Source organism: Ascaphus truei, chromosome 2, assembly GCF_040206685.1.
Source record: "Ascaphus truei isolate aAscTru1 chromosome 2, aAscTru1.hap1, whole genome shotgun sequence".
NCBI classification, from domain to species: domain Eukaryota; kingdom Metazoa; phylum Chordata; class Amphibia; order Anura; family Ascaphidae; genus Ascaphus; species Ascaphus truei.
Window position 1 is genome coordinate 465,236,205 of NC_134484.1, and position 12,266 is coordinate 465,248,470.

Below are 12,266 nucleotides of genomic sequence, written 5' to 3' on the forward strand. Positions count from 1 at the left end.
GGGAAGCTCAGGCCCTCCTGTTACCGGCAGGTACGCACACCAAAGCACATGTAGCCAGCCCTCACTACACCCTAGATATAGCATCTGTGTCTGGGGGGGGGGGGATATGGGTTACATATACAAGACATTGCATGCACAGTTAGAGATAATATATATTTTAGGCGTATGTAACAGTTACAGACCAGATTAAAATGTGAGACAGCTTTAGTTTTGAAAGAACTTAGACTGGTGGCGGCTGTGAGAGTCTCCGGTAGACTGTTCCAGTTGTGAGGTGCACGGTAAGAGAAGGAGGAGTGGCCGGATACTTTGCTGAACCTTAGGACCGTGAACAGTCCTTTTAGAAAATGTTCTAAGTTCTAATTACAACTAAGTTAATTGGTTAATTACTTGTTAATTAGAGGCATCTTGAAAGCCTAGTACAGTGGTTTTCAATCTTTTTTCTCTCTGGACACCACTACCCACAGTGCTCAGTTGCTGAGGCACCTTACAACAGGACAAGGTCACAGGAGACAGAGACAGTCAGAAGGGGCAGGGAGTCAGGGCAGGCAGGGGAGTCAGAGGGGCAGAAAGTCACAGAACACACACACACACTACTGCCCATGCTGCTTCCTCTTCCTCTACTTGGCCACACCCACAGGCTCCTGACACCTCCTCCTGATTGGCTGCATTACCCAGCAGCAGCCAATGAAGGTAGAGGAAAATGCCCTGCTCTCTCCCTGCTATGGGAGGTCAGGGAAATCCCACCGCCCCCTTTTAGTCCTCTCTCAGAACCTCGGTAAGGCTAAGGCCCCGCTCCCTCAGTCAGCGCGCCCGCACTGCAGGCAGGCGGGGCGCTGACAGACACAGACAGCGATATGCGGTCTGTAGGGAGCGGGAGCCGGGGCTGGAGTGGGAGGGAGGGGCGTGGTTTAAGTGGAGGGGGGCGTGGTTTAAGCGGAGGGGGGCATGGTTTAAGCGGAGGGACCCGCTACCCCCCCTCCACGGGCTCGGGCTCCCGGGCTGCAGGAGGGAGCGTCTGCGGGCTGCCCTACTCACACGCTGACACTCAGGCACACACACACACACAGGCACACAGACAGGCACTCATGCACACACACACACACAGGCAGGCACTCACACACTCAGGCACACACATACACACACACAGATAGGCACTCAGACACACAGACACACACAGACAGGCACTCACGCTGCTTTCCCTCCACACTCTCCTCCCCGCTCCCCGAAGCCTCCCCTCCTCCCGAAGCCTCCCCTCCTCATTGGCTCACAGCCACACCACGTGACGTGTCGCCGCTTGGGATTACAATTCTCTTGTATCCCCTGGCGGCTGACGCGTCACAGCGTGTAGTGAGCTGTGCCATGAGGGGGGACCGGGACCGGCTCGGGAGGATTCCCCTGCTGGTGGGGAACGCTCGTGCGGCCGCCGGGCGCAGCGGGTCCCAGGCCTTAGGAAACACTGGATAAGGTAATAGGGGAGCCCCTGCTGCTGCCTCATAGAAAATGAACGGTGAACGGTGCTCTGGGTATACAATGAATAGGTAGAAAGGGTAGAAAAGAACCCAGTGTGGCACTCAAGTTCACCCTCTGGTGATTAGTGTATGATTTAAAACATAAACTTTATTTAATACAACACATATATAAAATTATGGGTGTTAAAATGACGTACTAGAGGTCGTAGGATCGTAATACTGACAGCCATAGGGCTCGTGATCAATATAATAGATGTCTCCTGTTATGTATCAATATCACACAGGAAACTAAATAAAAATCCTGATATAAACCTCAGTGAGGGTGAAAAGGTAGGGTATATACTCGACGGTGTACTGTATCACCAAGTCACACTAGGCAGTATATGCATAAACCATATGTGGTAATGTTGTGACTGGTGGTGACTGGTGTACTCTGAAACAAATATTTTGTGCACCAGTAGGTCTCAATGTGCAGTCAGAAAAAATGATCCTACGACCTCTAGTACGTCATTTTAACACCCATAATTTTATATATGTGTTGTATTAAATAAAGTTTATGTTTTAAATCATACACTAATCATACACTAATCACCAGAGGTTGAACTTTCTACTTAGGAAACACTGGCCTAGTACAGTGTTTCCCAATTACATTTAGTCGTGGAACCCTTTTATATTTTGCAAAACAGAACGGAACCCTTTAAATATTTTTAGCGTAGCACATGAAAAAAAAACAAAAAAGAAATAAGCCCAATGCGAAAAAATTTTGGGGTCCAAGATCATTTTTAAAAGAAATGAAAGAATGAAAGCGATGATGACTCCGGTGAGGAATGCAGAGATTATGGACTATAAAGAGAGGAATCCTCCACGAGAGGTTTCCCCAATGTAACCATACGGGCCAAGAGATATATAGAGAATAGAGCTGGCCTAGCCCGTATGGGTGGCAACAGCAATTGACCGGGGGGTGCGGCCCCCCCCCCATCTGGTCTGGTGGTCGCGAGCGCGGTCAGTTGGGGCGGTTGGGTTTCAAATTAGAGCCAAGGAACAAGCAACTGTCACTTGTTCCTTGGCGTTGGAGCAGTTTCCCACCCACCCATCCCTTTGAGTTAAGTTAATTAAAAAAAAGAAATTTGTTTTCAGTGTTAACATTTCTTTTGCAGATAAGTAAGAGAATATTTGAAACAAGGAAGAAAAGATTATGATGGAGAGGTCAGTGGACCAATTGCTTTGTCGCGGCGGCAGTTGGGGGGGGAGGGTAGGTGCTTGTCCCGCCAGAAGTGGCTCGTGGCTCGTGGCTGGTAACCGGGTGGTTTGAAGCGAGGGGGTAGGTCACCGGGACGTACTTCCGGGTGCCCCCTTTGCGTTGCCCAGCTCTGAGCATTCTGGCGCAGACAGGTGGTACACTATCCCCATTTGTGTTTAATAAATAAGCCGCGGCCTTTTACCTCCATAAATGTGTCCTCTCGTTATTTGTATGTTTTATGTAGGGGGGTAATAGGAGAGGGGGGGGGGAAGCTCGCGCCTCCTTGGTCAAGATGTAATCCACGAACTGGAACCAGAGGCAGAGGAATTTACCCTTTTGAGTCCCTAAGAGCGAGATGGTGAACCTGAGAATGAGCCAGGTGTTGGGCCAGCTGGGCAAGGGCACCTATATTCCATATGCCCCCTAAACAGCAGGGGGGTATTGACTGAGCCACTGATTGAGCCACCTTAGCTGAAGCAGGGATATCCTTAAAACCTAACCTGTTGGTGGCCCTTGAGAACTGGAGTTGGCCGCCCCTGTAATAAAACAAATGACTGTAGGTTTGCTTCATCACAAACTCCTCCATTTCCCGTGTGCCAACCCACCACCTGTGTGCGGCAGGAAAATGGCTCTCAGCTTTCACAGGCCCAGTGATATTCCTCACTAATTTGTTTGAGATATTCGGGGGCCGTCACCAGGTAGGGGAGAGCCGGGAAAAATGCTGGGCCGAGTTTCACAGACTGGGCAGGCGGCCGGGCCCAAGTCCAACAGGCCATCAACCCTCTGCCCTCCGCTCTACAACCCAGGGCCCATGTCAAGACGTTCAATCCCGGGCCCCGGGCATACTTGAGTGTATTTATCACTCTCTGGCGTATGCACCCGAGCAGTTTATCCCACATCACAAATCCAGTTATCATTTTTAATTGAATTGGGAGAAAATATCAAAATTTTTCGCTGTGAAGTGGCGAGCACGATCACGCTAGCAGACTTCACTGGGTGTGACCCGGTGACCTCTGGGCTCAGGAATATACAACGACATGTACAAGTTGACAACACTGGGTATAGAACCAGATCTCCTCGTCCGCAAACCACCAGCTTCAATCAGACTTAGAACTTTGCAACTAATATTGACAGATTTACTATAAATCATTCTTCCTGTTATTACACAGGTTATTAAGAATTTATATTAGCGTTAGGGACCCCTGAAGAATGTGGTCTGCCGTGCAGTGGCTCAGGGGCTTACAACAATTTGGCCAAAATGTTAAACTAAAAGACCATTTTATTTAATAGATATCTATACTGTACATGTATATTTAGGCACTGTACCGTGTATGAGTTTCACTGGATGTGCACTGAGCTCTGTCTGTGTTTCATGTTCTGTCTCTGGTTTTAAATATATTGCCATGCTCAGTAGCACTCCTCTGTGACACTCATATGCTTATATATATGTTGTGGTTATTTTGGGGATTCAATAGGAGCTTGTTAGGTGTCCAGTATGTCATTATTATAAACAATACAGTCATTTCACTTTGAAGTTTCCCGTGTGCTCTCTCTTGCTCCCGTTGATGTCTTTGTCACTGACACAAGTTGCGGTTCTGCTCCCCGGGGCTGTGTTTTTACCGCAGTTATAAAACAGCTTGTGTTTCAATCGCTGCAAATCAATCATTGTTCCTATAAGTAGGAGCACCTGGTTATTCTGTTTGTATACCTGTGTGCAAAGAATTCACCAAGCCTGTTATTACGCTGCAGCGTGGCGGTAACTAGGATCTGCCTGTCTCCTCATTTCTTCTACCAAAAAACAACACAGTGGGGCAATTACCGAGCTGCTTGATCAGGGATAAAGTAAGATTTCCTGGCTCTGCCTGTCACAGAAAACTAAGCAAAGAAGGATGGGAAGCCATGTTGGCCCTTTCTTCCATTTAGTAACAAAGGAGGGAGTTGGGGGTATGACACCTTTTATTGATCCAACAAGTAGTTGATCTGTTACAAGCTTTCTAACCTCTCGGGGTGAGGGCTACCTGATGAAGGACGCTGAGAGGTTGGAAAGCTTGTAACAGATCAACTACTTGTTGGTCCGATTAAAAAGGTGTCATACACCCCCTACTCCCCCTCCCTCCTTTGTTATTACAGAAATCTAATGCTCTTTAAACTGCTTTTGGACTGGCGGCTGCTGGGACTCACTGTGTAAGAGGAGACAAAACGTTTAAAAAAGTATCTTTGTGCCTTTTGCTAATGTAGCCCCCTTTCCCCCGTGACTTGGGGGGCCACGCGTGCTGCCGTTACCTGTGGCTCACAGAAGGCCTGAGTCTCCGCCGCTGGGAGCATCTGTAGTTCTACCTGATGCAGCGCCTCCACCTGGAGAGATCCTAGCGCAGTAGGATAACCTCTCTCAGGAACCCAATACATACAGTAATTACACACCCCAGTATGTAACCATTGGTTTTACTGAATACGAACACGGTAATATACTGTAATATACACTGCACCCACAATATACTGTCCCCACAATAACACCACCCATGGTGGAACCCCCAAAGTACTGAGGTGCCTGGGCACGTAACCAACCAGTGTCCACATACCAGGCCCACCCAAAGAGTGTGCGGCCAGCTGAGCAAGACCCAGACACAGACCCACACGTGTATAAAGATACACACAGACCCACACATGTATAAACAAACACACAGACCCACACGTGTATAAACATACACACAGAACCACACGTGTATAAACATACACACAGACCAACACGTGTATAAACATAGACACAGACCCACACAAGTATAAACATACACACAGACCAACACATGTTTAAAGATACACACAGACCCACACATGTTTAAAGATACACACAGACCCACACATGTATAAACATACACACAGACCCACACATGTATAAACATACACAGAATCACATGTGTATAAACATACATACAGACCAAAACGTGTATTAACATACACACAGACCCACACATGTATAAACATACATACAGACCAACACATGTATAAACATACACAGAACCACACGTGTATAAACATACATACAGGCCCACACGTTTATAAACATACACAGACGCACATGTGTATAAAGATATACACAGACCCACACGTTTATAAACATACACAGACGCACATGTGTATAAAGATATACACAGACCCACACGTGTATAAACATACACAAACCCACACATGTATAAACATACACACAGACCCACACATGTATACACATACACACAGACCCACACGTGTATAAACATACACACAGACCCACACATGTAGAAAGATACACACATACTGTAAATGTACGTACAGTTATACACTGCAGAAATTGTAAGCCTGGGTTTTTTGCCTACATGACTGCTGTGTCCTTATCTCACTAAAATGAGTTCACGTCAGTGACAGGAAGGACAGTGTCTTTAAAGGTAAGGCATATAGCATTGTAGGCCACAGGACACCGGGTCAGTTGAGTTCAGTCTTGCACATGTGTTGTGTTTATCCAGTCAGGATAAAGGTTTTAGGTCTTACCGCAATCATTATAGATAATTGTAGTGGGCGTCCTTTTTCTTTGTAAGGTGGCAGGCAGTTGAGGAGTGGCTGGGATCCCACTTCTGCCACCTAGTTAAACTTGGAGCTGGATATCTTCTTGCCTCAGTGTTCTAATAAAGTCTGACACCACACATTGTAGCAGAATAAAGTGGTTTATTTGCAGGTTGCAAACGCACAACGTTTCTGTGATCTCCCTTCCTCAGGGGGAATATTTTATTTATAGTAGATATTCCCCCTGGGGAAGGGAGATCACAGAAACGTTGTGCGTTTGCAACCTGCAAATAAACCACTTTATTACACTATAATGTCTGATGTCAGACTTTATTAGAACACTGAGGCAAGAAGATATCCAGCTCCGTGTTTATCCCGTGCAGTGGTTCCCAACTCCAGTCCTCAAGAACCTCCAACAGGCCAGGTGTTAAGGATAACCCTGCTTCAGCACAGGTGGCTCAATCAGTGGCTCAGTCACTTTGACTGCACCACCTGTGCTGAAGCAGGGATATCCTTAATACCTGATCTGTTGGAGGTTCTTGAGGAATGGATTTGCGAAATATTGATCTAGTGTTTGCAGCACCATGTGACTGAATGATACTCAGCACCACTATTTTTTCCTTCTTACCACTTTAGGCTATATGAGAAAAGGGGTGTCCCAGAGCAGTCACTGTTCTGCATGAATCTCTCATGAACTTAATACTTGGACACCCGACCTCCAAGGGGACGTCTGCTACCTCCTCCTACCAAACTTGCACAATGAAGCTGAAAAGAGAAGAGTTGGCACAGCCATCTGGCAGGAATAAAAGTGTGAAGATATAAAGCCCGCTGTGCCCACTCCTCTTCCTTTCACCTTAATTGTACCATGTTAGGGTATAAAATGACCTATCTTACAGAGAACCGCTCCTCTTTTTCTCTTGATATCATAACAAATGGAAGAATAAGGTACAAAAAAATCCTGCTTAAAGAAGCATACGAGTAGCACCGTGGCTAATACTATACACGATACATAAACCTTGGCCCCCTGCAGATGCACTTACAGAACGCCCTTCTACTGTCTCTGTATGTTCTTGCTACCTACCAATTAGATTGTAAGCTCTTCGGGGCAGGGACTCCACTTCCGAAATGTTACTTTTATGTCTGAAGCACTTCTCCCCACTATGTGTTATTTGTATTATTTGCTATTTATATGATTGTAACGTGTATTACTGCTGTGATGCGTTATGTACATTAATGGCGCAATATAAATAAAGACATACATACATACATCCAAGCACCCAATCCCTCCTTTCTTCATGCACTGTGTTCATTCAGATGAAAGGGAATAATTAATGTATAGCAGAGAATCCATGCCATGAAAGGAAGTAACCTGATGCACACACTGGATGTGAGTCTATGCACTGAGGTCTCCCGGCTTCAAAACTGGAGCATAATCGGTGCAGAGGAAGAGAAATCAGATGTATCCCGTTTCTTTCTACGGGAGTGCTTTTCTGTAATAAAGCTGCTGCTGGTTTTGCACTGGTCTGCCCTAATTTTGCAGATTTTAGTAAATAGAGCCCGTAATATTCTGGGATTAGAAAGAGGGCTGACCTCACCTTGCACTAACTGAACGTGTATTCTGTACCTCTCTGCACCAAACACATGCCAACGAGTTTAAGTTCCGACACAGTCAGGGCAAAGACAGGCTGGCAAAAACAATCAGCAAGACGATAACAGACAGTCAGCGTCCCCAACATAAACACGTGTACTGTGCAGCTGGGTGAGCAGGTGTGCGCTGACGCATTGCATCTGTTTGCTGCCAAAGAGGTGCGCAATATGAATTAGATTGTAAGCTCTTCGGAGCAGGGACTCCTCTTCCACAATGTTACATTTATGTCTGAAGCGCTTCTTCCCATGTTATTTGTATTATTTGTTATTTATATGATTGTCACGTTTATTACTGCTGGGAAGCGTTATGTACATTAATGGCGCTATATAAATAAAGACATAGATACATACATACACACATACATACATACGTACATATGTACATACATACATATATACACACATACCTACATACGTACATACGTCACATTACATGGAATGGGTTAAGAAGACCTTTTCTGCCAATGCAAACTATGGAATTGGATGGGCACTCAAAAAAGGAACCAAGCAAGTTAGATTCTCCCTTTTTTGTTGCCCTTGCACCATCGTTAGATTATTAGGATATTAAATGTCAGCCCCTTACCTGTCTCTGTGTCCTGCGAGGTTTAATCTGCCTCTCTCCCAACAGCATGGTACCGATAGGTGCAGGCAGCTCCCTGAAGAGGTGCTGCTCATACCTGTGCTCTGTGCTCTGAGCTCAGCTCATGCACCAGCAGACACCTGTCCAGCCTGCTATCTCCGGCACGCAGACAATCATGGTAACCCGAGCCTTCCCCGCAGGAATACACCTCCTCCACAACACACACAGTGAGGATGGGCTGTCACAGTCGTTACTAGCGTTACAGTCTCAGTCCCACATAGAGAGCCTTAAAATATTATTAAGAGTTGTTGTGGACACAGTGGTCTGGGGGTGTTCCCGTGAGGGCGAAGCCTGGGTTTGGAAGAGCTCTTGGAGGGCTGGGCGCTGCCTGATAGGGGGCGCTGAATTTCCGTTTATTGTACAGTTTGGGGGGCATATTTTAAAAGTTCTGAGATTTCCGTTCCATTCACTTCAATGGGGCTTCCGGGTCTGATCGCACGGAACGGGGATATCAGAGCTTTGAGAGTATGGGTCTTCAGTTTCAACCATCATTTGGGTGGGGCACAGTTGGTGGAACTTGCCCCGGGCTCCAAAATACCTAGTTCCGCCTCTGGTAGGGATAAATAGTGTTTTTGCGCTAGGCGGCACCAGCCCGGGCCCTATGAGAGAGAACGTTACCGTCTCTCCGATGACGAAACACAAGCTCACGTCTCCGTCACAGGCGGCTATTGTGCTGCAGAGTATATCCCACCGATGTGGGTCCTACACGTTTCACACCCAAATGGTGCTCTCTCATGGTGCCACCTCTGCATGAAACGCGTAGGAGCACTCGTTTTCTATATTTACCTATGATCTAAAATTAAATCTATAATTTAAACTGTTTCTACTCCGGTTCATGCCGGTATGTTTTGATTGGTGCTCCGGCTTGACTTTTCCCTATTTCCGTTAAAATAGTATTGACTTTGTTTATTTATAAAGCGCCAATATATTCCGCCGCACGGTACAATGGGGGAACAGAATGATATAAAGGGCATGAACAGAATGACATACGGAATAAGGAAAACAAGCGCAAACAGATACAATGAGGACCTTACGGCATAGTTAAGGTGAAGGCGGTCATTCTAGATTCACCAAAGGGGTAATTCAGGCTGTTTTGGGCCTTAAAATACCCATACTAAATTCCTAAAGGTTTGGCAGGCCTGGATAGCTCAATCAGATATACCAGGGGTGGGCACAGTTGTGCTCTGATATTTGCACAAGCATTCTCCTTTGGCAAAGGATTGAAGTTGGCTACTGGACGGCTCTGGCTAATAATCTTTTTGTGAAATACTGGATCAGGACTGTACGGGGGTTATAAGTGTACGACCAAACGAATGCAGGAAGGTAACTATGCCCTCCCCTCCCCCCCCCCGGATGTGCCCTCTCCCCCCCCCCCCCGGATGTGCCCCCCCAGATATTATTTTACCCCAAAAATATGATGTATTGATATGTATGTTCAATGTATAGATTTTCAATCAAATTTGAGTTACAAAAAAAATAATAAATACCCATTGATGGGGATTTTTGGCCAACAACGGCTCAAACAGCTGCTTTGTGGATGTGGAATAAGGCTCCACGTTTTCTTAAGACCCGGGAAACTTGGAATACAGTTAGCAAGAAAATAATGGAAGGGATTCTTTCTGTATAACGCTAGGAAAAGACTCCCGGGGGGGTTTCCTTTGATAGATCTGTATCAGTTCTTTGGTACTAGCTTTGTCATTAATTGAGTTATTAATCCCCTTAACGACAAGGCCTGTGCTTATATGTTTTGTACCTATTGCACAAACGCTGCAACCTGCAGCGGCTTTGTTATATTTAATCACGTTTAATGATCAGCCTTCCAGAAAGCGGTTCTTGTTAACTGATTAAAGACAATTACCCCTCCTGTGAAACAGGACTTGCGACGGTTTCCCTCAGTTTCCTGGTTACAGAAAGGCACAACGCCATGTTTCAGCGACAAACAAGATCAGTATGAAGTTACACAACTGCACAACATTTATTAAGGATTTCATGTGTCCCCAGTTGTAAAGCCCAAAAAGATTCGACTCGGGGTCTCCAGGCAGCAACAGCAGGTGTGTGTGGGTGTGTGTGTGTATATATATATATGGGGTTTGGGTGCATGTAGGGGTGTGTGTATATGGGGTTTGGGTGCATATGGGTTTATGTATGGGTGTGTATATGGGTTTTTGGTGCATGTAGATGTGTGTGTGTGTGTGTGTGTATATGAGGTTTTGGTGTGTGTGTGTGTGTGTGTGTGTGTGTGTGTGTGTGTGTGTGTGTGTGTGTGTGTGTGTGTGTGTGTGTGTGTGTGTATATATATATATATGGGGTTTGAGTGCATGTAGGGGTGTCTGTATATGGGGTGTGGATGCATTTAGGGGTGTGTGTATATGGAGTTTGGGTGCATTTAAGGGTGTGTGTATGGGGTTTGGGTGCATTTAGGGGTGTGTGTATATGGGGTGTGGATGCATTTAGGGGTGTGTGTATATGGGGTTTGGGTGCATGTAGGGGTGTGTATATGGGGTTTGGGTGCATGTAGGGGTGTGTGTGTACACAGATGTGTGTGTATATGGGAAAAACATTTCTACTGAAATCAGTGGGATTTTTCTGTGCAGACGTGAATTCGTTCTCAAACATTAATATCCTTGGGTAGGAGAACTCACAATATGGAAGCATACACTGCCACGGCCCACGAAAAGCAAAGCCACGGGGAGGGATAGGTGTATTTATTTATTTATTTGCTTATAAAAATGTGTTACCAGGAAGTAATACAATGAGAGTTACCTCTCGCTTTCACGTATATGTCCTGGGCACAGAGTTATGATGCCAGGTACATGGTTACATTAAGCGAGCAGGGTGACACAGGTATGAACCATAAAAATGTCGGCACTCACATGGTCTTTCAGTAAAGAAGAATATACTTTGGTGAAAGGGTCCCAGAGGGGGCCGCACCATTGATCTTTTTACTAAATAAATGTATATCCTTCTGCACTGAAAGACCTCGCGAGCGCTCATTGTTATTCGTTATCAAAATCTTAAGTCTCCAGAAGATGGCTTAAGATTTCCGGGGGTCTTGTATCATGACGTCTCCCGGCTGTAGCACTGCACCAGACTTATCCAAGAGGGAAATCCCACTGATTTTAATGGGACTGAATTTTCCTTGATACATCTGGTGCTGTCTTCTTGCCCACGTTTTGCAGCTGGGAGACTTCGGGGCCCCCTTCATGTTATTATGCAGACCCCCCCCCCATGGCCTGTTACAGTCATCAAAGTCTCCCAAACTGGGGGAGCAGAAACGCGGCTCTTATCAAAGCAGGACGTCGCATTTACTTCCACGGGAATATTTTTCACTAGTAAATGTGGTTTTCGGGAGGTTTGTGTATTAGTTTTGCAGCCAGGAAGATTTTGATGAATAGAGCTCAATAGGGTCTATGTGTCAAGGTACAAAGGGTCAAAGTGGAGCAATTCTGGGGCAAAATAATTACACCGTATGTATCAAAGTAAAAAAATCCCATTGAAAGTAATCGGATTTTTTTCTTGTGCTTTTTTTTTTGCCCTGGATTTGCTCCACTTTTGCCTTGATACGTAAACCCCAATGCATTATAGAAAAAAGTGGTGCACCTCTGGGGCAAATAAAGTTGCACCAGATGTATCATAGGAATAAACCTTTTTGCTTTCCATGGGATTTTTTCTTTGATAGTCTGCATTTACTGAAAATATGTTTTGCCCCCAAAATTGCTCCACATTTGCGTCACTG

At 45.7% G+C, this 12,266-nt stretch overlaps 1 protein-coding gene across 5 annotated transcripts in view; it reads right to left on the bottom strand.

Annotated features, from left to right (window-relative positions):
- LOC142487945 (cyclic nucleotide-binding domain-containing protein 2-like) overlaps positions 1 to 8,647 on the bottom strand; it is a 50,600-nt gene extending 41,953 nt beyond the window's left edge. For 2 of the 5 annotated variants that reach the window (XM_075588108.1, XM_075588107.1), the window contains exon 1: positions 8,474 to 8,646. In XM_075588108.1, coding sequence (XP_075444223.1) covers positions 8,474 to 8,521 — 48 coding nt within the window. In that variant the 5' untranslated portion in view covers positions 8,522 to 8,646. Of the gene's footprint in view, positions 1 to 8,473 lie in introns of all 5 variants that reach the window. The other 3 variants (XM_075588109.1, XM_075588111.1, XM_075588110.1) reach the window with 3 other exon arrangements.
- Positions 8,648 to 12,266: the final 3,619 nt, after the last annotated feature.